This window comes from Girardinichthys multiradiatus, chromosome 7 (assembly GCF_021462225.1).
Source record: "Girardinichthys multiradiatus isolate DD_20200921_A chromosome 7, DD_fGirMul_XY1, whole genome shotgun sequence".
Taxonomy (NCBI): domain Eukaryota; kingdom Metazoa; phylum Chordata; class Actinopteri; order Cyprinodontiformes; family Goodeidae; genus Girardinichthys; species Girardinichthys multiradiatus.
Window position 1 is genome coordinate 49,631,470 of NC_061800.1, and position 24,184 is coordinate 49,655,653.

General features: G+C 43.2%; 1 protein-coding gene across 2 annotated transcripts in view; it reads right to left on the reverse strand.

Annotated features, from left to right (window-relative positions):
- Positions 1-24,184, reverse strand: part of gli2a (GLI family zinc finger 2a) — a 141,078-nt gene that overhangs the window by 5,116 nt on the left and 111,778 nt on the right. For both annotated transcript variants that reach the window (XM_047370959.1, XM_047370958.1), the window contains 6 exons: positions 20,679-20,789; positions 20,254-20,394; positions 8,448-8,597; positions 6,468-6,632; positions 5,874-6,152; positions 1,728-2,082 (listed from right to left, as the gene is read on the reverse strand). In XM_047370959.1, coding sequence (XP_047226915.1) covers positions 1,728-2,082; positions 5,874-6,152; positions 6,468-6,632; positions 8,448-8,597; positions 20,254-20,394; positions 20,679-20,789 — 1,201 coding nt within the window. The remainder of the gene's footprint in view (positions 1-1,727; positions 2,083-5,873; positions 6,153-6,467; positions 6,633-8,447; positions 8,598-20,253; positions 20,395-20,678; positions 20,790-24,184) is intronic.

Genomic DNA, 24,184 nt, shown 5'->3' on the forward strand with positions numbered 1-24,184 from the left:
TAGGTGTCCCATACAACTGTGTTATAGGTATGTTTCAATATACAAACTGTATTGTGAAATAAGTCCTTTATGCAGTGTTTTGGTACACTGAGGATTTGTGTTTGTGAGTTAAATTAAGCAGAAAGTTTGAGTTTTGTAATTACTAATTTAATTTAATGGTGTTTATTTGTACACAACTTTATTTTTGTGTTTATTTTAATTTTATCTATTGTATTTAAAGACTCAGGCTATTGCACACAGACAAACAGTACAGACCAAAAGTTTGGACACACCTTCTCATTCAAAGAGTTGTCTTTATTTTCATGACTATGAATATTGTAGCTTCACACTGAAGTCATCAAAACTATGAATTAACACATGTGGAATTATATACTGAACAAAAAAGTGTGAAACAACTGAAAATATGTCTTATATTCTAGGTTCTTCAAAGTAGCCACCTTTTGCTTTGATTACTGCTCCACACACTCTTGGTATTCTGTTGATGAGCTTCAAGAGGTCGTCACCTGAAATGGTTTTCCAACAGTCTTGAAGGAGTTCCCAGAGATGCTTAGCACTTGTTGGACCTTTTGCCTTCACTCTGCGGTCCAGCTCAATTGTTCGGACTGACTGACCTTCATTTCTTAAAGTAATGATGGCCACTCGTTTTTCTTTACTTAGCTGCTTTTTTCTTGCCATAATACAAATTGTGACAGTCTATTCAGTGGGACTATCAGCAGTGTACTGTATCCAGCTCCTGCACAACACAATTGATGGTCCCAACCCCATTTATAAGGCTTGAAATCCCACTTATTAAACCTGACAGGGAACACCTGTGAAGTGAAAACCATTTCAGGTGACTACCTCTTGAAGCTCATCAACAGAATACCAAGAGTGTGTGGAGCAGTAATCAAAGCAAAAGGTGGCTACTTTGAAGAACCTAGAATATAAGACATATTTTCAGTTGTTTCACACTTTTTTGTTCAGTATATAATTCCACATGAGTTAATTCATCGTTTTGATGCCTTCAGTGTGAAGCTACAATATTCATAGTCATGAAAATAAAGAAAACTCTTTGAATGAGAAGGTGTGTCCAAACTTTTGGTCTGTACTGTATCTGTCTTGTGGGGATCCAATATTCACAGTTTGTACTTATTTTCCCTTGATTTAATCTGAACAATATAAAGTAAGATCTAATGGCGCAACCATAAAAACAGATAAATCATGCTTTATTTTTTTCTGTACGGCAGTTTGGTTGTTACCGTGCAGGAGCCTGCTGCAGGCAGGGAGTGAGTCCCAGTGGGTTTGCAAGTTAAGCAGAGACCAGCAGAGAAAAGAATGTGCAGCTTAATGCATTCTGTCATTTCTAACCTTTCTCTGTGCCTGTTGCAGAATTAACTAAAGCTCAAATAACATATAGATGTAGTCTTTAATTTACACAGGAAACCAGCTGATGTATTTAAACAGGACGTAAAAAAAATTATCTGAACTGGATTTCTGGGGATTGTCTCAGGACCTCCTGTTAAGAGTGGTGATTCATAGATCATAACCCTGATGTTGGTACCCACTGCTCTTGGTGGCTGAATAGGCTCCTTCCTCATTGGGAGCAATCAAAACCACATTCTGGAGCTCAGATTCAGAAGCTGTTTATGGACACAGTTATTCATTTTATTAAAACTACTAATTCACAACATTAACCAAACCTAAGAAACAGTAAAGTATATAACCCCTAAACAACATCTGATGCTCACCAACTGCAGGAATGGGAGGCAGCATCATGTGTTGGCCCTGCAGTGGCTGTGGTCTGCTGTTAGCCCAGGTGCAGGAGTCCCTCACTGTCTTCAGCCTTTCCTGCTTAATGTTCTCCAACTTGATGGTGACCGCTCCTCCATGAACCACCGAATTCCTCAACTGAAGCTCCAGCCCTGCTTGCTGCCCCCCAGCGGAGACAGGGGAGTCAACCATGGGACACTCATCCTGCACGCTGAGGTCCCCGAAGCTGCCCCCACTGTGCATGGCCATCTCTACTCCACTGTCGTTGTTGGCGCTGAGAGGCGATGGCTCGCTGCTGTATGACGACTGGCCACCAGGACTGGACTGATATGTCTGCAGAGGGGACAGTAGGGGGCAGTGTTCATGTAGGTGCCACCACATAACCTAACCCTCCAACCAGTGAAAGAATATTCTGCACAACTAAAACTGACATGTGTTTTCTATGGGAATATATGATACAAATAAAGACAAAATGAGATGAAAGTGTGGAAGAAAAAAAAAAATAGCAGAACCATGCCATGTTCACAAAACTCCATTATACATTAATCAGTATTTAATAATTACCAAAGTTCAAAAATTCTGATTGTAATGGTGTTTTGTAATAATTAATGCATGCTTGTATTTCCAGAGTCATTAAGTATGAATGCCTGTGATTTATTTACAATATGAAAACAAGAGCATAATAAATGATTCTAACGATTCTGTTAAAGACTCCAGAATTCAGAAGTCTGATCACAGCTTGACACACATCCGAAAACTGTCCGATTCTTTGAATATTAATGTGCTTTTATCAGCTTTTATTGTTCGCTGGCTGATATTCTTGTCTGGAAAATCCAGTTCTGTGCACATTTCATGCAGCTCTTTAATATAAATATTCACATAGATACATTTACACAATGCAAAAGACAGTGATGCAGCAGCAGTTAGTGTTCTCACCTTAGAGATCTCTGTCCATTAGGAGGTTCGTTAGAAAAGAAACAGAAGAAAGCAACAAGCCAGATATTTCAGTGGAAAAGATGCAAGGTTCTCACAGTAAACATTTACAGTAACCTAAAAAAACGAGTGATTATCCTGGTTCGTGGCATTAGAACCTTTACTTTAAATCAACTCACTGACAAGTAAAATCCAGCACCAAGTCTGGTTTAATGGCACATCTAGAATGGCCTATCCATCTGCACTCTGCAGAGTTTTAACATCTGCACCTGTTATGAAGAACCTTAGAGGCAGCAACAAGGTCAGATGTGCAAAAAACCAAAGACTTAGGTTTGGGACAGATCCTAAAAATAACACCCAACAGACCTAAGATTTGAAATGTGATGCAGCAGAAATGATAAAAGTATCCTCCTATGAAAAGGGAAACACGAGCGAAGGCGCATAACCAAGAGACGTCCACCATTATTCATACCCCTGGCAGATTTAGGTTTCAAGTAATCTAATTTAACCAACATGGTTCTTCTGACTGGAAGTAATGTTACCATTTTGGAGCCTGAGTCTGACAGAGAATCTGTGGAGGGTGTTAAAGATTAGGGTGATGGTAAGGAGGGGTTCCAGCCTCAAAGACTTGGAGCACATTACCAAAGATAAACACCAGAGGAGACCTGAGAAAGCTGCTCAGCTGTTACAAGGAGGCTTTATCAATGATTACTGAGAAGGGTGTAAACAATTTTCCACATGGCAGTTTTTAATTGAAAGTATAAATAAATAGATCATTTTCTTGAACATTGACCGTTCTTTTTAACTGTGCAAATTCTAGAGAAGGTTGTATTTTGTCAACTACAATCATTCTCGGATGAAAGCAGAGTTCTGGATATCTTTCAGTCTGGTTTTAGTACTGAGTCAGTATTATTAAGAGTTCAATTCAATTTAACTCAGTTTTATTTATATAGCTCCAATTCACAACACATGTCGTCTCAAGGCTCTTTACGAAGTCAGTTCATTCCACCATCCAGATTCCCAGTCAGGTTCATCCATTCCAATAAATCCTAACTATCAAACAGTGAAATTCAGTTTATTATTCAAACTGGTTAAACATTTTTCTATCTAAGGAAACCCAGCAGATTGCATCGGGTTGAGTTGGTGATTTTTATCATATTTAGTTGCCTTTTTCTAACTTGATCTCCACATCATAAGTGGTTGAAACACAGGAGTGGAATAGTGATAAAACGTTACCAAATATAGTTCAGGGCACAAATAAAGGCATTTGGGCCAAATAGTTAGACTAAAAATACAGCTTGTGGCTCTAATATTTTATGTAATCTACTATTGATTACAATGAATTATACACATATGTTTTATTTGTGTATTTTGTAGCACCACAAAAACCCATACCTTGTACCTGAATCTGCTTATTAAAGAAACCGTAAAGCAGTGAGCATCTATTTATGTTTATTTTGTAGTTTTCATGGTGCTGGAAATGCTCTGGAGATGCAAAGATTATCCTGGATGCTCTGAAAAGGAGAAATAAAAATCTGGGCCCATTAGAGACTCTCTTCTGGGATCTTTTTGATGTCAAGGCCTTCTACATGTAGGCTGTGAAACTTTAAATGCTGGAAAGTGTTCTGGAGAACTTTAAATGCTCTTTTCTAGCCAGTCTGAAATATCCATTGTAAAAACCAAACAGAAGACAAATGGTCTATGGTAGTTTTTTTGTAGTTCATATTAATATTACAACATCACAGCATTTTTCAAAGTCAGTCATTGTTTTTGATTTTGGTGTTCCACCCCAAGATTTTTAACGGCCCCATGTGGCCCCCCCGTGAAAACCGTCTGGGGGCGCCACTGGCTGCAAATCATGCTAAAATGACAGCAAATTTTATTTTGGACATGAATTTATTGTGTTGATGTGACGTCCTGGCCGTGGTTCTGATAGCACTAGCATCGGGTCTTCTGCTGATGTTAGTACTGTGTGCTGCTTTTAGCTCCTGGAGGAAGCTAATCGTATCTCTGTTACCAAACTACAAAAATGGCCAAACGCGTTAAAGTTCAGCGTTCTTTGACCTGGAGGGGGGCGGGGTGTGAAGCGCCTCAGTAGCATTTAAAGAGACGGCACCAAAACGCGTTGCTCTCAGACGCTCCTCAGAACAGGTCAAAGAGGAGCCTGAGGAGCTACAAGAACAAGGAGTTCAGACCAAAGCACTGAGGTTCCACTTTTTATAGACCACACCTGGATGTTTTAAGGTGAAAAAGAAGGATTTGAAAGCATGAGATGTCCCCTTTAAAGCGCATAATAAATAAAGTTGGTGTGGTATGTGCTAAGATCTTTGGAGAGGTGCTAGTTTCACTTCCTCTCAGATTCAAACTTCCTAGTTGAATGACAATCCTTTTAGATCTAAATCTACCAGGGGTATGAATACTTCAGGGCTTGACTGTAGAGATAACTGCGTAGAGTCTGAAATTTTGAGAATTTGTATCTGAGCTATCTGCACCAGAGACAACCCAAATGTGTTGCTTTACATGTTAGCTGAGGCTGAAAACAAAGTTCTGCTTGCGTGTAAATGCCACACATGGAAACAGCTGACATGCAGCAAAACACAGAGATGGCAGCATCATGCTGCGGGAATAATTATGGGGAAATTGTCCAGAAAAACTTTAATAAAAGTGTATTATTTTGTAATTTTGTATTGAAAAGTGTTGTTCTCCTTTACGTTGTTGGCTTTCAGAAAAAAAAACTTCAACCTCGAAGCAGAACCAGACATTGGTATTGGCCAGAAAAAGACTCGATGCATCTCTAGTTAAAGGATGTTTATATCTGTCTAACTAGAATCTGCTCTCGGACCCAAAGATTGTGGTAAAAAAAAAAGCTGAAAATGTAGCCAGAAGGCTTTGAGTGATTGTAATTTGAGGAATGGGTTTAAATCCAAAAGCTTAGTGAAACAGGCAGATCGTAGTAAAAAATTACTTTACATAGAGGGTGGTACTTATTTATACATGCTTAAATGTTCAATTAATAGAAAATTATTTTACCCTTCCAGGGCAAGAAGAATAGATCATAGGAAAAAGAAGTAAATTTATTCCCTAGACACAGTTAATAAGGATAAAGGTTAGTAGAGGAGAAACTGTGAGGACAATGCACGCATGTCGGCCACTGTGTGATCATATGAGGCTAACATGTTCCAGGAACTCACCATGGAGTTCTCTGTCTTGATAGATTTGAGTTGCAGGTAGTCGTCTCCTCCCTCGGATGTGCTTTTGGCCTCAGTCTTCCCATCCACGCCCGTTAGGCCATGCTTGGAGTTCGCCTCGTTCTCTCCGTTTCCTCTGGGTGGTAGCCTAGGCGGAGCGTCACTTCGTTGCTTTTTGGTGACGTGGGCTTCAGGTCCGTGAACTGTCTTGACATGCTTCCTGAGAGAGCTTGGGTCCGTGTATCGCTTGGTGCAGCCCGGGAATTTACAGACGTATGGTTTCTACAGACAAGGATTTAACCTCTTGTTTACTGGTGAAAAGATCTTTCTCTATGCAGCTAAAGATCTTAGGAAAACCTGGCAGCTTGAAAGCAAAAACACAAAGAATGAAGTAATAGAAGAAGTAGCAAAGCTAATCACAGCTATCAGAATATTGTTAGCAGCCTTTGTGGGGCTTGTATTCAGGATAATTAAAATGTGAGAGGTTGGAGATATCTGACATCACATAAAACCTTCAACAGCTGCTAGGACTGCATCAAACAATGTTGTCCTTATAATCAAGGCTATGGGGAAATCACTGTGTGTGTGTGAATATACCTCATTTGAGTGGGTGCGGTTCTGATGCTTGGCCCGGTCAGAGGCGTTGGAGAAGGCCTTATTGCAGCCTTCATGCTCACACACATAAGGTTTCTCCCCGGTGTGGGACCTGAGGTGGGTTTTAAGGTTCTCCAGGCGAGAGTAAGCTTTAAAGCATCCCTCAAACTGCAGAGACAAACGGGTGAATGTTGGAGCTGGACAATAAAAAGCTTTAATCAGTTGTTGGGCTCTTTCCCACCTACTGTGGAAAGCAGAACCCTGATGCATCAACATTTATGATTATGGGAAATATCTACAGTAAGTGTGAGGAGTATAGAGACAAAGAGAACCCTGGTTAGCATTTGTAGTTTCTGTAATATGGTTTCCTTCTAAGCTTTTCATTGTGAGTCTAATTGAACAGAGAAGCGTAGAAGAGCCACTTAGAAAAGACGTTGAACATATCAGATGCTTCTTCCTTTGAAAGGCTTCACTGAAGATGAGTTACGGCGTTATAAGAAGGTGCATCTGGGATTACTGGGTGGGTATGTACAGTTCAAACGTTCTGACCTAATAAGGACCCATGGCCCCCTGCTTGTGAGCACATTTTAATTACGCAGCCACACTGTCAATCAGCTTTACGAGTCATCTGACTTAATGCATTCAGTAGAGCCAGTGAGAGCTTTGAAGCCATCGATTTGATCTTCACACAGAAAACCAGAGCTTCAGTAAATCTGCAAGATATATCAACATGGATAATATTTCTGCTCAGAAGCACAAGAAATATCAGGAAGTGTTAAAAAGGTCAGACCTCGCTTCTGACTGCTTTATACCTGCAAAAATATTCATACACCTTACACTTGATCCCATTTCCTTCCTTCAGACACAAATTTCAATGTATTTTAGTGGGATTTTATGTGACAGAGTAGAGCTGAACTGTGATTCAGAAGTTAAATGATTCATGGTTTTCATCACTTTCTATAAATAGAAATCTAAAACGTGTATTCAACATCTTTACTCTGATAGCCCTAAATAAAATCCAGTACAACCAATCACCTTCAGAGGTCTCTGCATTTGGACAGGAAGCAGGGCAACCAAACATACAGCATAAGCTACATCAATAAACTACAATGGCCTAGTCAAAGTCCAGGCCTTAATCCAACTGAGAATCTGTGGGGGGACTTGAATACCGATGTTCACAGATGTTCTCCATGCAACCTAACTGAGCTTGAGATGTTTAACAAAGAACAATGAAGAAATCCTTCAGTCTGTAGGTGCTCAAAGCTTATAGAGAGAAGCCACTAAAGACCTGCAGCTGGACCTGCAGACTAAGGGGGTTCTACAGAGTTCTGATTCAGGACGGCTTAATATAAATACCAGAGATTTTTATTTGTTAAAAACCATGAAACGTTAAACTTCAACTCCAGTTTTGTTCTATGTTGTGTTGGTTTGTTGCAGAAAATCTCAATAAAATAAACCAAAGCTTTTAGTCAGGAAAAACATGATGTGAAACAATCAGTACTTGTTCAAGGTTCTGGCCAGATGTTAGATTGCACAGGTTCATGAGACTGACAGACAACACAGCAAAATCTAAATCTCATTTCATTAATATTTTTACCTCCAGATTGACTGTTGCTGCTTTTTCAATCATTATCAGTCCAGTACCTGAGCATTTTCAGACAGGTTATGACCCAAGTACTCGACTAAAACTGAGTGAAACAGCAGCCACCCTGAAGAAGGATCTTCAGAAAGCCTGAAGATCAACTGATCAAGACCATTATCAGCGATGAAGGTCTGGCTGCTTGGAGGGAAATGTGGGCTGAACCAGGAGTTCTGCTCAGTACAGTTTGGTAGTGCTGTGCAAGCTTTTCTGTTAGTGATGTTTACATGTGCAGACATCCTTACAGTGGAGATGGAGCCAACAAAGACCTGAGATTATTGCTGCTGTGGCATACTGACTCTGCAGCCAGCACTACCTATAGAAGGAGTGCTGCAGCTTCTTACTGTGCATTTGTGCGGCTTCTCTCCAGTGTGTCGCCTCATGTGGACCACCAGCATGTACTGGGCCTTGAAGGGTTTCTGCTCCCGGGAACACTCCTCCCAGCGACACACAAACTCCTTCTTCTCTCCGTGGATGTGGTCATTGTTGATGTGCTGAGTAGACAAACCAGCTCTGGTCAATCATCACGACCTTTCTGAATACATGATGCAGTCATAAACATGAATAAGCAACCAGTCAGATCCTGAGTGTGTCTGCATTCCCTTAGCTCTTAGCAATCATGACTTTATGGGATTCTTCTTAAATAAAATTAATTCTAATAAAAATAAAATCTTTGACATACTCCTGAAGATGATTACTTCATCCTCAGTAAGTGAGACAACATTGGAAATAACAGCAGAACCTGATCTGTGTTTGGACTGTTTTGATCCAGTGGAGCTTCCTGAGTTATCAGAAATATTAGCTTCATCTAAACCTTCAACTTGTATGTTAGACCCAATCCCAACCAAATTATTTAAGGAAGTGTTCCCTCTGATTACCAGCCCCATTTTAGATATGATTAATCTATCTTTAGTAAATGGATCAGAACCACAGGCTTTTAAGTTAGCTGTAATTAAACCTTTACTTAAGAAACCTTCGCTTGATCGAGATGATTTAATAAATTTCAGACCTATATCCAATCTTCCATTCTTATCTAAAATTCTTGAGAAAATAGTTGCTAATCAAATGTGTGAACATTTATACAGCAATGACCTGTTTGAAGAGTTTCAGTCAGGTTTCAGAGCTCATCATAGCACTGAAACAGCTCTGCTGAAAGTCACTAATGATATTCTTATGGCCTCAGATAATGGACTTGTGTCTGTTCTGGTTCTGTTAGATCTCAGTGCTGCATTTGATCCAGTCGACCATAATATTCTCTTAGAAAGGCTGGAATATGCTGTAGGGATCAGGGGAACAGCGCTAGGCTGGTTTAAATCTTATCTGTCTGACAGATTCCAGTTTGTTCATGTAAATGATAAATCATCTTTAAACTCCAGGGTTAATTGTGGAGTACCACAGGGTTCAGTACTTGGGCCAATTCTCTTTACTATATATATGCTTCCAATAGGTCAAATTATCAGGCAGCATGGGATACATTTTCACTGTTACGCTGATGATACTCAGCCTTACTTATCCATAAATCCTGATGAGTCCAACCAGTTAGATAGACTACAAGCATGTCTTGAAGATATAAAAACTTGGATGATTTAAATTTTCTGCTTCTAAATTCAGACAAGACAGAAGTTGTCGTCTTTGGACCGGAGTCTTTAAAAAAGAAATTGCTTAGTCAATCACTTAATCTGTTAAGTGAACTATCTGTGTAGTTATGCTGCTATAGGCTTAGGGTGCTGGAGGACATAATGACCACTTTCACCCTCTTCGCTACATTCTCACACTACTCTCCAATTTTGCATTATTTGCTGTTATTTCAGCTTTTAACTTTATATTCTCTCTCTTTTATCTTCCTAGAAGCTACACCTGGCCTGGCTCTGTGTCTACCTGTAACACCTTCCTGAAGAGGGCATCGTCCGAGCTTCTGCTGGCAACAACTTAATGCTCACCTTCTACAGATGATCCACATAGTCCTGTCTTGTAGTGTTTAACCCTTTCTCTCTCCTAGACATGGCTACTGACTGAGCTTCTACTGTGACTAACTCTATGTGCTCTCTTTCAGACTCTAACCTTGAAAACTGGCTCAGAGTTTATCTGTTCTTTCTTTCTAGATAAAACGACTAAAGGAGCTACATCAATTAACATTTACTTTTCCTTCCCATAGAAAGTACTCCTGGATCAGTGCTTCTTTGTTCTCTTTGTGTCTCTGCTCTGTTCTCTCAAACCCCCAGTTGGTCGTGGCAGATGGCCGCTCATACTGAGCCTGGTTCTGGTTCTGCTGGAGGTTTCTTCCTGTTAAAAGGGAGTTTTTCCTCTCCACTGTCGCTACATGCATGCTCAGTATGAGGGATTGCTGCAAAGTCAACGCCAGTGACTGTCCACTGTCTCTACATGCTCATCCAGGAGGAGTGAATGCTGCAAGTCACTGACTGGATGTAATCTGCTGGGTTTCCTTAGATAGAAAAACTTTTTATCCAATCTGAATAAATAACTGAATCTGACTGAACTGATCAATGATTAGGATTAATTGGAATGTATGAACCTGACTTTTGTGAAGAACCTTGAGACGACATGTGTTGTAAATTGGCGCTATATAAATAAATTGAATTGAATTGAATTGGTGTTGGTTACATCAAACTATTGTCCCAGCAGAAGATCTTCGGTCCTTTATGTCTGCAGTCCATCTGTGCATCAATGGAGACTGTTTGAATGCTTCTGTCAACCCGAGACCCCAGCTATAAAAGGTTTGTTTTCTCAGGCTGTCTGTGTTTGTCTTCACTTTTCTAAAGGAAGAGGAACTTCCTCATGATCCAGCTGAAAAGGAATCAGGAAAAGGATGCTTCTCACTGCTCTAAATGACATCTGATATCATAGTAAATGGAGATCAATTTGATTTGAAATGGGACTAAATTATTTAATATGAAAACATTTAAAGTTGAGTTTCTTCCTTAGTATTTTGGTCTAAATTCTTCAAATATTGCTCAAACATCTAACTACTCCTCACATAAATTAGCAGTAAATTATTCTTCCACAATGGTTTGGAGCTAGAAGTTAAGATATTTACAGGATCTTTAAAATTCTATATTTGCTCACACTATAAAGCTGAAAAGATGAAGGTGACCACCAGGTCTGTTGTGCTTCCTGTCTCTGTTCATTCATCCAGCAAGCTAAGTTGCTATATTTCATGTCTAATTTTGAACTATTCACCATTTTTTCATTTTTAATGAAATATACACGACTAAAGTAGCTCTGACCAACCCTCATGTTGTGTTTTCTTGCTTGTCTTAATTTAAAAGGTATACACCAGGTATAACCTTAACAAAAGGTTGAAGATGCTCTTTGTGTTTTACGAACATAAATCTCAAAGTGTTCTTTAAAGAATCTCTAAACAGGGATCATTCATTTAAGGTTTGATCAGTCAGAAGATTGGAGAGACTGGAAATGTTTAGACTCATGAAAACTGTGAAATGGCCCTTTAATTTAGCACCAATAGGAAACTTTGCAGAAGCCAACTTTAGTAATGTTAGCAGCTAAGGGTTAGCTGCTGGGGTGCTCTTACAACTCGTCATGTGTCTCTTTTTAATACCTTATTTGATGAAAATTAGTTTTTAATAAATCATTTTTGATCTTTCAGGCTCAACAGCCACTCTATTAGATACACCAAGCTAACACCTAGATGCCTTCAGAACTGTCCTAATTATTCCGTGAACAAGGTGTCAGAACCACCCTGGTTCTACTCCATACTGATGTGATAGACTTGTTGCAGATTTACCAGCTGAACATCCAAGATGAGAATCTTCTGCTCTACCTCACCCAAAGCTGCTCTGTTGAACTGAGATGTGGTGACTGTGAAGACCATTGGAGGTTAGTCAACTCAATGTTGTGTTCAGGAAACCAGTTTTTTTAAAGATATGTTTTCATCACTATTGGTCTTTATTTTTGTATTTTTCCTTTGACAGAAGGCAGACAGGAAAGAGGGGGAGACACTGGCAAATGTCGCCAGGTCCAGGACTCGAACCTGGGACAGCTGCTTTGAGGAATATAGCCTTATATGGTCGTGCGCTTTTGCCCCTACACCATCAGCGCTGCGCCAGGAAACCAGTTTAAGATGGTCTGAGCATTGTGACATGGAGCATAAGCCTGCTGGAAGGAACCATCAGAAGTTTGGTTCACTGTGGTCATGAAAGGATGAAGATGGTCAGCATCAACACTCAGGTAGGCTGTTGGGTTAATATGATGCTCAGTTGGCACTCAGGGGCTCAGTGTGCCAAGGAAATCTTCCCCAACCATGATACCACCACCTACAGCCTGATCCACTGATACAGGGCAGATGAACTTTGCAGATCCATTGTACCAAACTGTATTATTGTCACCCAACGATACATAAAATGTAGCTTAATCTAATGTGAGCTAATAAACTCGGTTCCATTTAACAAAATCCGATCTGCTGCTCCTCCTTGAACCGCCACCTTAAAGTGGTGGAGGGGTTTGAGTGCTCAAATGATCCTAGAGGCTATGTTATCTGGGGCCTAAATGCCCCTGGTAGGGTCTCCCATGGCAAACTGGCTCTAGGTGATGGGTCAGACAAAGAGCGGTTCAAGAATCCCTCATGAGGACGAAAACATCGAGGCACGTGACGTCGCCTGGTACGGCGGAGCCGGGATCCCACCCCGGAGCCAGGTCTGGGGTTGGGACTTGCTGGAGAGCGCCTGGTGGCCGGGTTGCTCCTCGCGGGACCCGGCCAAGCCCGAACGAGAGACGCGAGGCCATCCCCCAGTGGGCCCACCACATGCAGGGGTAACCGTGAGGGACCGGTGCAAAGAGGATTGGGTGGAGGACGAAGGTGGAGACCTCAGCTGCCCGATCCCCGGATGCTTAGGCTGGCTCTAGGGACGTGGAATATCTCCCTTTGCTTGGGGGGATGGACCTGAGCTTGTGCGGGAGGTCTAGGGATATCGACTAGAAATAGTCGGGCTCGCCTCCACGCACAGCGTGGGCTCCGGAACCCATCTCCTTGAGAGGGGTTGGACTCTCTTCTACTCTGGAGTGGCCCACGGGGAGAGGCGGCAGGCTGGGGTGGGTTTGCTTGTTGCCCCCCAGCTCAGCCGTCTCATGTTGGGGTTTATCCCAGTGGATGAGAGGGTTGCATCTGCGTCTTCGGGTTGGGGATAGGTCTCTGACTGTCGTCTCGGCCTATGGGCCGAGCGGTAGTACGGAGTACCTGGCCTTCTTGGTGTCCCTGTCAGGGGTGATGGATAGTGCCCCTCCCGGGGACTCCATTATTCTGCTGGGGGACTTCAATGCCCACGTGGGAAACGACAGTGACACCTGGAGAGGCGTGATCGGGAGGAACGGCCTCCCCAATCTGAATCCGTGTGGTGTTTTGTTATTGGACTTCTGTGCTAGTCATGGATTGTCCATAACGAACACCATGTTCAAACATAAGGGTGTCCTGCGGTGCCTGTCGTGGCGGCAATCCCAGAACCCGGTGGTGGACACCGGCAGTAAGGGATGCTGTCAAGCTGAAGAAGGAGTCCTATCGGTTGTGGTTGGCTTGTGGGACTCCTGAGGCGGCTGACGGGTACCGTGAGGCCAAGCGTGCTGTGGCCCGGGCGATGGCAGAGGCAAAAACTCGGACCTGGGAGGAGTTCGATGAGGCCATGGAGAAGGACTACCGGTTGGCTTCGAAGCGATTCTGGCAAACCATGCGGCGCTTTGCCAACACTGTTTACAGTGGGGGTGGGGAGCTGCTGACCTCGACTGAGGACATTATCGGGCGGTGGAAGGAGTACTTCGAGGATCTCCTCAATCCTGCCATCACGCATTCTGTGGTGGAAACAGAGGCTGGGGACTCGGGGTTGGACTCTTTCATCACCCAGGCTGAAGTCACCGAGGTGGTTAAAAAGCTCCGTGGTGGCAGGGCTTCGGGGGTGGATGAGATCCGCCCTGAGTACCTCAAGTCTCTGGATGTTGTTGGGCTGTCATGGTTGACACGCCTCTTCAACATTGCGTGGCGGTCGGGGACAGTGCCTCTGGACTGGCAGACTGGGGTGGTGGTCCCCCTTCATAAGAAGGGTGACTGGAGGGTGTGTTCCAACTACAGGGGGATCACACTCCTCAGCCTCCCTGGTAAGGCCTACGCCAGGGTATTGGAGAGGAGAGTCCGACCGATAGTCGAACCTCGGCTTCAGGAGGAGCAGTGTGGTTTTTGTCCCGGCCGTGGAACACTGGACCAGCTCTATACCCTCTACAGGGTGCTCGAGGGTTCATGGGAGTTTGTCCAACCGGTCCATATGTGTTTTGTGGACCTGGAGAAGGCATTCGACTGTGTCCCTCATGATGCCCTGTGGGGGTTGCTCCAGGAGTATGGAATCGGGGGCCCTTTATTAGGGGCCATCCGGTCCCTGTACGAGCGGAGCATGAGTTTGGTCCGCATTGCCGGCACTAAGTCGGACCTGTTCCCGGTGCATGTTGGACTCCGGCAGGGCTGCCGTTTGTCACCGGTCCTGTTCATAACTTTTATGGACAGGATTTCTAGACGCAGCCAAGGGCCGGAGGGGGTCTGGTTTGGGGACCAGTGGATTTCGTCTCTTCTTTTTGCAGATGACGTGGTCCTGCTGGCCCCCTCTAGCCAAGACCTACAGCATGCGCTGTGGCGGTTCGCAGCCGAGTGTGAAGCGGCTGGGATGAAGATCAGCTCCTCCAAGTCCGAGGTCATGGTACTCGACCGGAAAAGGGTGGCTTGTCCTCTTCAGGTTGGAGGGGAGTTCCTGCCTCAAGTGGAGGAGTTTAAGTATCTCGGAGTCTTGTTCACGAGTGAGGGAAGAATGGAGCGGCAGATCGACAGACGGATCGGTGCGGCTGCCGCAGTAATGGGGGCACTGTGCCGGTCCGTTGTGGTGAAGAGAGAGCTGAGCCAAAAAGCGAAGCTCTCAATTTACCGGTCGGTCTACATTCCTACCCTCACCTATGGCCATGAACTTTGGGTCATGACCGAAAAAACGAGATCCCGGATACAAGCGGCTGAAATGAGCTTCCTCCGTAGGGTGGCCGGGCACTCTCTTAGAGATAGGGTGAGGAGCTCGGCCATCCGGGAGGGGCTCGGAGTAGAGCCGCTGCTCCTCCACATCGAGAGGAGCCAGTTGAGGTGGCTCGGGCATCTATACCGGATGCCTCCTGGACGCCTTCCTCGGGAGGTGTTCCAGGCACATCCCACTGGAACGAGGCCCAGGAGACGACCCAGGACACGCTGGTGGGACTATGTCTCTCGGCTGGCCTGGGAACGCCTTGGGCTCCCCCCGGAGGAGCTGGAGGAGGTGTTTGGGGAGAGGGACGTCTGGGTGTCTCTCCTGAGTCTGCTGCCCCGCGACCCGGTCCCGGATAAGCGGAAGACGACGAGTACGAGTTCTGCAGCAACGTGAACGTTTTGTGCTCTGTGTGTTACGAGTACATGCTGATATTTCTCAGCATTTAATCGATTCAAACACTGGCCTAGAGGTGGTCCCAAGTCATCAGGTTGTCTATTCGGCCCAGTCTCCAGTAAGACATGTAAGTCAAAGTCGAGTTAGAGTCCTAAACGTTGAAATTAAACAACTTATTTGACCAAATATGTAATTTTATCAGTTTTGAGTAATATGCTTAAAATGTATATATAAATATTTAAAAGGCGTTTAAGTTTGCCAGAGGAACCAACAAGAGGATCCAAATTGTAAAATAATCAGAAAATCTGTACTAATTGAAGAAATGTATTTGATATTAACATAAAAATGTATTTGATTTCAAGATAAAAATAGTCTCTTTGTCAACCAGCTATACCTGTATAAACCTGTTTAAATGATCTAACATAAATAATTTCTGATCATTGAAAAGAATCAAATAATTTATTCCACCGTATAAATACACCAGGATCATGTTGGTGGACTTCAGCTCGGCCTGCGACACCATCATACCAGACATCCTCCACCAGAAGCTCATCCAGCTCAACGTCCCAGCCTCCACCAGTCAGTGGATCACCAGCTTCCTGAAGGACCTGCAGCACCAGGTGAGGCTGGGGAGCATCTTCTCCCGCACAAGGACCATCAGCACCGGCGCCCCACAGGGGTGTGTTCTCTCCCCACTCCACTTTTCCCTCTACACTAATAACTGGACCTCAGCGGACCCTAGGAACCGCTGAGGTCCCTAGGGTCCTAGGAACCACCATATCTCTGGAGCTGAGATGGTCCTCCCACATGGACAATGTTCAGAAGAAGGCCCAGCAGAGACTGTACCTCCTGAGGCAACTCAAGAAGTCCAACCTTCCACAGGAGCTGCTGGTCATCTTCTACACTGCCATCATTCAGTCTGTCCTGTCTTCATCCATCTCAGTCTGGTTCGGTCCATCCAGACTGCAACCAACAATCAGGTCTGCAGAGAGAATCATCAGGGCTGACCTTCCCTCCATCCAGGACTTATACAGGTCAAGTGTCAGGAAAAGGGCAGCTAACATCTCTGCTGTCCCCACACACCCTGCACACAAACTGTCTAGGCGTTTACCTTCAGGTGGCTCTACAGAGCACTGTTCACTAAAACCAGCCCCCACAGCCAGGCTGTTTCTCTAATGGACACCATGAACACCTCACAGGCTGAGTAGTCTGCTCCTCTGCTGGAACTAAATTAGCATATTTGCTCCATCACAACCAGCCTTTCTTCTTCTTATAAACATTAAAAAAACAAAACACACACTCGTACATCCTGCTCCATGTTTTTTTTACACGTTGTGGTTGTTGCTTGGTCTGACGCTGATGTACAGTGTGAGTGATGGAAACAGAAGTCAGATTCCTTGTTTGTGCTCATAAACCTGGCCAATAAAATTGATTTGATTTCTGAAATATGACTGATTTTTGAAGATATTTTCTGCTGTCTGAAGACTGGATACTCACACTTCAATAAAGGAAATATGAGAAATTATACCAAATAACTTTATTATTGCAAAGTTAGCAGACTGCAGTTATGACCACCTTATTTAAATTTGTCATCGTTTTATATCTAAATGAGAATCTGCCTTCTTAATGACTTTTAGTCTCCATGATTTAGTTTGCAAGTAAAAAAACTAAAGTAGCCATTTAGCTAACAATAACAATTAATGGCAACATTACCTCATCACTCTTACATTGAAAGGATGCCACATGTTGTTGCCTCTCTCAGCCCATATGTTTTTACTGGGCCCTTCACCCAACACAGTGCCAGAACAATTTGGCAGCACTTGCCTCACTCTCTCTGTCTTTATGCTTGCAGTTAGGAAAAAGAAACTGCTTTATTGGCCAAGTTGTGCACACAAACAAGAAATCTGACTTTGGTTCCACTTTGCTCTGCCTGCATTTAAAACGTTGCTAAGAGAGCCTTGACATGTTTGGTAAATGGCCTGTATTAAAAGACAATTTGTCTCATGCCCTGCAAAGCTTTTTACTTCTACTATTTGGACGACCACCTCCATAAATGTTAAATGGCCTGTACTTGTATAGCGCTTTATCAAGCCTTCAAAGTGCTTTACATGACAATCATCCACCCATTCCCACACTGACAGTGGTGAGCTGCATTGTAGCCACAGCTGCCCTTACACAGACTGACAGAAGTGAGGCTGTCATACAATCGGCCGGCTCCACTAAGCCCTCTGACCAGCCCTCTAAAGACGCCCCTGGTGGTGCCTCTACTTTATAAGTTAATTTGTTCCACGATGGAGCTTTTATCTGGAATTATTCATATGTGGAATCCATTTTCCTCATTGAAATGAATTGAAATACAATTAATCCATTCGAAGCCCCTGGAACACCACAATGCAGCATTCATGAACATGAAGGTGCTCTAAAAATGTTAAATATTTGGTTTTGTGTTAGAAAAAAAATGAAGTAAAAGTAAGCCTTTTGTTAATTGCTGAACTGATGCAGAAAACCTGTGGAGTATAAAGAATACACGAAAGTTAAGTAAAAGCATTAGAATGAATTTCTAAAACAGGAAGTCAAAATTAGCTTGACTCCTTTTACAAAAGTAAATGATTCAGTAAATAAACAACGCCCTTGGGGTGAAGTGTCTTGCCCAAGGACACAACAGCTGACACGAATAGAGCGAGAGTTCGAGCCAGCAACCCACTGGTTACAGGAAGAACTTCTATAGCCAGTCGCACCCATAGGCTTCTTTGCTGTTGTCAGAGGATGCAGAAGAAAAGCAGGCGAACAACACGGGACATGCAGAACCCATGTCGCTGTAACACATGGAGGAAATCCTAGTAAAACGTCCGAGGCGCATAGTGGGCTGGATTTTGCTCCAGGTGCCAATCTTTTGTAACTTTTTTTTTGAACTGCAGTTTTGTAACTGTAACAGTTTATGTTTGTTGTAAGATATAAAGTATCGCCAAGTTAACCGTCTCAAGTCCCAGTTGAGTCCAAAGTCTTGTGATTTCGTCAAGTCGAATCTAAAATCACTACAGTCATGAATTGAGTCTGCTTCTGAACAAACATGCTTATCCACATATCCACACTTCACCTCCTTAGGACATCTAAGCCCACAACGATCCACTTTCACCTGTGAAAAGGTTCTGCAGTCGGTGATTCTGCTGGGATCTGTTATGGATGCAAAAGCAGGACTAGAAACAAGTGTGTGGCCTAAACATATTTGGGCCACACACTTGGGCCAATAAACCTCAAGACACAAAAGTAACTTGAGGTTTATTCAGGTTTAGTTTATTTCCTCTCAATCTCTTTCAGAAAATGAGTTTATGGCTAATTTAATGCTGGCCCATATTGTTACTCAGGACTAGAGGTAAACAGAACCACGGTTCTGACTTCTAACATCCCACAACATCCTGTGGACCCCCTCCCCGCAGGTCTGTAGATATCTGAACCTGACACGTTTCCTTCCTGCTGCTGCTGCTGTGAGGAGGCTGCCAGTCAGTCAGAAGGAGGAGGGGTATGGGTTCATCATGAGAATCTATGAGGTGAGAGTTGTTGCTTGACAGTGGATTTATGGCTGCCTCTTGGGGCTGAAGGGGTTGGGGGTGTTGCTGGGACCAAGAGGTTAGGGGTCAGATGTCACGAGACTGAGAGCTTTTTGGGGTAGGATGTCACAGCTGCAGGATTTGGGCTTGAATTTGGCTCATTAACATCGCACGTGTCAACCAAACAGGAAGGAATCCGTCACTGAACGACTTTCTGACTGGACCCAATTAACACATATTTAATGACAAACACACCAGTTTCTGTTCCCTTCACAACAAACAGGTTCTAATAGTGTCATTTGGAGATTATTGACATCAGGGGTAGGAGTTCTCCTGAAGGTCCGTGAAGGCTCTGGGTGGATTTAAATTCACTGGAACTAGGCTGTAATTAGTTTGGACTGAATTTATCTTCTCACTTTAATTTGGTAGAACTGGTTTCATTCATGGACTGTAAATAACTGCACTGAACTGGACAAAGCAGAACTATTGTATGACTGAATTGAATGTGGATCAGTTCAGTTTATGCAGTTCTGAGTCCAAAGCCAGGTTATTGGAAGATGCCAGGATACAAGTAGCTGAATGGAGCTTCCTCTGTAGAGTGGCTGAACTCAGCTTTAGAGATGAAGTGAGGAGCTCTATCATCCAGTGGGGATCAGAGGAGAGCCTCTGCTCCTCTAAATCAAAAGGAGCCAATCAAGGGGGTCCATCTGACCAGGATTACACCTGGACCCGGTTCAGATCCGCTTACATGAAATCCAATACAGTCTACTTTACTTCCAACACAGTTAGGTTGAGTGAATGATAAAAAGAGGTTTAAATTAAATACATAATATGAACTGGGAGTCGACTGGATAATTTGACCAATTTCAAAAAACATTTTGCTGTTTTAAATCTGTTTATGAATACTGTTTCCATCATTTTTGATAATAATGAGAAAATCAGCTATTAGCCATAAATGTTTCATTTGATTCATTTATGCAGTTCATATAAAGAGCCTTTACCTGCTATTTTATGAGCAATAATGGGATCCTTCATGTTTCTAACCTGCTCAACCAGTTGACTATGTTTACTTGTTCTAGAAAAAGACTGAAGATGAATTGTAGTATGAACTAGCACTGCTCTGAAAACTGGACTGAAATGCAATTAAAGACATCCATGAAGGAGTGCAAACATCTGAAGAACAAGCTCACATGAACTAGCTGGTCCTGGGTCTCATACTCCTTGGTGCATCCCTCCCAGTGGCAGTTGGTCTCATATACAGCCTCAGGCTCCTGTTTGCACTCATCCTTTTCCAGATCTTCACTCAGGTCCAGGATCCCCCCTCCATGATCCTGATGCGAAACAACAGTTGCTTATGGTGCACAAATGAAAAGAATCACTTTATTCTGACTTATTGTCAGTATGTTGGGGAATCATTTTATCTGAGTTTCCTTAATCACAATAAAATGGATCATTTAAATACCAGATTAAGCTGTAGCTTCATTAATTCCTTACAGTCAATCAGAGGCAAATCAGTAACTGGAGTAAAAGTTGGACTCCAGGACATCAGTGCATTTTTGTGAAGAATCTTGGAATATTCAAGCAGCTTGTCAGATATTTATTTGAGGTGTTTTACCTGAGAAGACGGTGAAATAGAAACTGGACCCTCTGCTTCAGTTTTCACCTTTGTTCTCTTGGTGTTTAATGGATTGACGGTGCTGCTGACTGCAGGATCTCCGCTGGCATTCTGAACAACACAAAACAAAAGCATGAAGCCAGATAAGGATATAAAAAAGATTCAGATGACTGGCATCGACAAACCATGTACTGGTCTATGGAAGAGTGGGAAGAAAGCACATCAGGTTTACCACGGGGCATCTGTTCAGTATATTGGAACCTTGAACAAGCATTAGACACGTTGTGCTGAAGTGGCTGGACAGATGAGCGGACCCGGGTCTTGGATAGTTTTATCAGAAGCGTTTCTAAATAAATGGCTGGTACCGCTGTCTCAGAGCGTCAGCCGGTAACCAGATGCAGCTGGTGATGGTAGTCCCATAGGAAGGAATATGTATTTTCATATGCATCTTACCCTTCTGATGTGCATTGCTCTTAATACATTTAGCAGGGAGAACTGTATTTGGACCATCTAGGCTCTGTAAGTTCTGTAATGGTGAGCAGTCCTTGTTTGGTTAGAGATGACCTTTTTCGCATCTGTGTGCATACTCTGGCTGTCTGATTCTGCTTCATAAATTTTTCCATTTCATATTAGTCGCAGCTTCTTGGGAGCTTGTCCAGGATTCCTCACCTGGTTCAGCCACAGAGCTGAGAGTCAGCAGCTTAAAGGTAGACAAGTCTCGACACCCCTCGGATCCTGAGTTTAGAGCAGGAGGAAGGCATTGCCACACCTGGAGGGTAGGTCTGAATCAGATAAAACACTGGCCCCTGAGTAACAGTGGTACCCTTCTCGGGCCTAGAATCACAGACATAATGCTGCTGGGGTTCTGCACTCGGGCTGACAGCAAGCAGCCTCCGAAAGACTCCAACGCTGAAACTATGAATCTATGCAACAACCTTTGGGCTGGAATCTGCAGATGTGTTATGACCCTGAGTACTCTGAGACATGATATCTCATCAGCTTGATGGGTACACATGAAGCACCTTCAGACGTAGTGCTTTGATTGTTGATGGACTTGGACTCAACCAATCCATTTACCTGGTATTCTATTGTTATCCTGAGCTTCTGAGTCCACAATGTTCCCTTTCATTTAATTTACATCCTTCTATGCATGTATAACTCCTTCCACTCATCAGCACCAGATCCTTCTCAGATGATGCAACTATTGTAAAAGCACAGGGGCACCAAAGGGGAGTTAAATCACTAGAAACTGAAAGAAGATATGAAGAGCCCCGTTTGACATAAGTCAGACAGGGAGCCGCCGCCGCAAGACTAAGCAGTTTAGACTTCTGTGTGATCGCAGAAGCTTCATGAAAATATGAAAGAAGAAGATTTATTGCCCTTGTTAGAGATTGGGCCAGATGCTGGGCTGGAGTCTGTGTGCATTAAAAAGGGGCTGGGGGGCGGTGGCTTTGATCTACCCAGTGACTCTGAACACGACACAAAGACAAAGACTCCGACAGCCTTTTAAATCTCTAATGCAGACAGAAGGAAGGGGAGGTAAAGAGCTGCAAATGTCTTGAAGCTTATTGGAGAAGGTCCAACGTTGGAGGTTTCTCTAATCCCACCCAGACGCTACGTCTTTCATCCAACAGGCTCACAACTAGAGAGTGAGAATATGGTTCTCATCAGTGCCAATAAAGCTGCACTAAACTGGAGGTGTTCTTCTGAGAGAGATTCAGCATCTGAAAGGATGCAGAAGAAGCTGGTATTCTACTGGTGAGTGTCAACAGGTACCAAGCTGGAGAGCACTGATGTTGGTGTGAGGCCAAGAGATTCTCTCAGAGGGAAGTTTACATAACGAGTAGCTGCAGTGTACACAGAAAGCTGAGAGAGGAGACAGTAGGAAGTGACACAGATGGAGCTGCATAGTTCTGACCTGAGATGGGGAAATTCAGAGCGAGTTACCTAAAGGAAATACTGATGTTAGGATTACAAAAAGATGATTGTAATCCTCACTTGGTCCAGAAGATGGATCCATGACAGTCTGAGTCTCTGAGACGCAAAGATGTTCAGCATCAAACATTTGTGAAAATCATTAAACTGATAAAGAAAGATGTAAAGGAATTAGCATATTTCCTCCTCTGCAGTGTAGATAATTATTAAACCTTTAAAGGATCTGGAGGAATTTCAGGCAGCAAATCTAAACCTAACAGCTCTGATCTCTCAGATGGTTCTGCATCCAGAACCATTATTCATCATCAGCTAATAGAACCACACATGGCTTTGGGGAACCTTGATCCAGCTCTACAATCCAGAGATACGCACAGACTTTACTGAGCAGAGAAGATGCCTGATGTTATTCCAGAGGAGATGTCTGGGAGATGATGGACCAACAGACAGTAGGGACATGGACATATATATGCAGTTATATTCAATAAATTAGAATATTATTGAACATTTTATAAATTACAGTAGCTGAATTTTCTAAGTGAAACACATTATATGGATTAATTCCACATAAATAAAAACATGACATTTAAGATTAGAATATTACATCAGACCAATAAAAAAAAATACATTTTTAATACTGAAACATGGGCTTAATGAAGAACATGTATAATAACTGCTTAATAGTTGGTATTTCAAAAGTGTGCTTTTAATCTGACAAACAAGCCTCGGATGAACCCATATTCTAATTTAGTCAATGTGACACTGTTACATACAGGTGTTGTACAATAAAACTGAAACACCTGGTTTTAGACCACAATAATTTATCAGTATGGTGTAGGGCCTCCTTTTGCGGCCAATACAGCATCAATTCATCTTGGGAATGACATATACAAGTCCTGCACAGTGGTCAGAGGGATTTATATATATATATATATGTAATAAAAAACGTCTGAAAAAAAAAATAAAATGAAATAGACCGAGGGAGTGCATGCAACATCTTGTTACCATGGACCTGTCGCATTTTTGTAAATGTCAAGATGGCGCCGACGATGACCGCCTCGGAGCTTCGCTCTCTCTTTGTTTTTGTGTGTTTTTATGTTTTTCGAGCCACAATCCTGTGGTCTCACTCAGTAGAGAGGAACTTCTCAACATCAGAGAGTCCTCTCTTGGGTTTTTTTCACCATCTTTCATCGATCCGAGGTTCACTGAGCTCCTGGCGAGTGAAGCTGCGGCTCTATATGGGATTCTGTGCCGAAAGCGTCGGAGGGGAAAGCGTGCTGGTAAAGCTCCGCAAAAGAGGACTATGAACACCACTGCCTTCAATCCACCTGGCAAATGTCCGCTCTCTTAACAATAAGATGGACGAGCTGCTTCTTCTCACCGGTAAAAACTCAGACCTCCGCGGATCAGTGATTCTCTGCTTCACCGAGACATGGCTGAGTGGAAACATCCCGGACCGAGCACTGCTGATGCCGGACTTCCAGCTGTTCAGAGTGGATCGCAGCGTGGAGCTATCGGGGAAGAAGCGAGGAGGCGGAATCTGCTTTTAGATAAATGAAGGTTGGTGCAGAGAC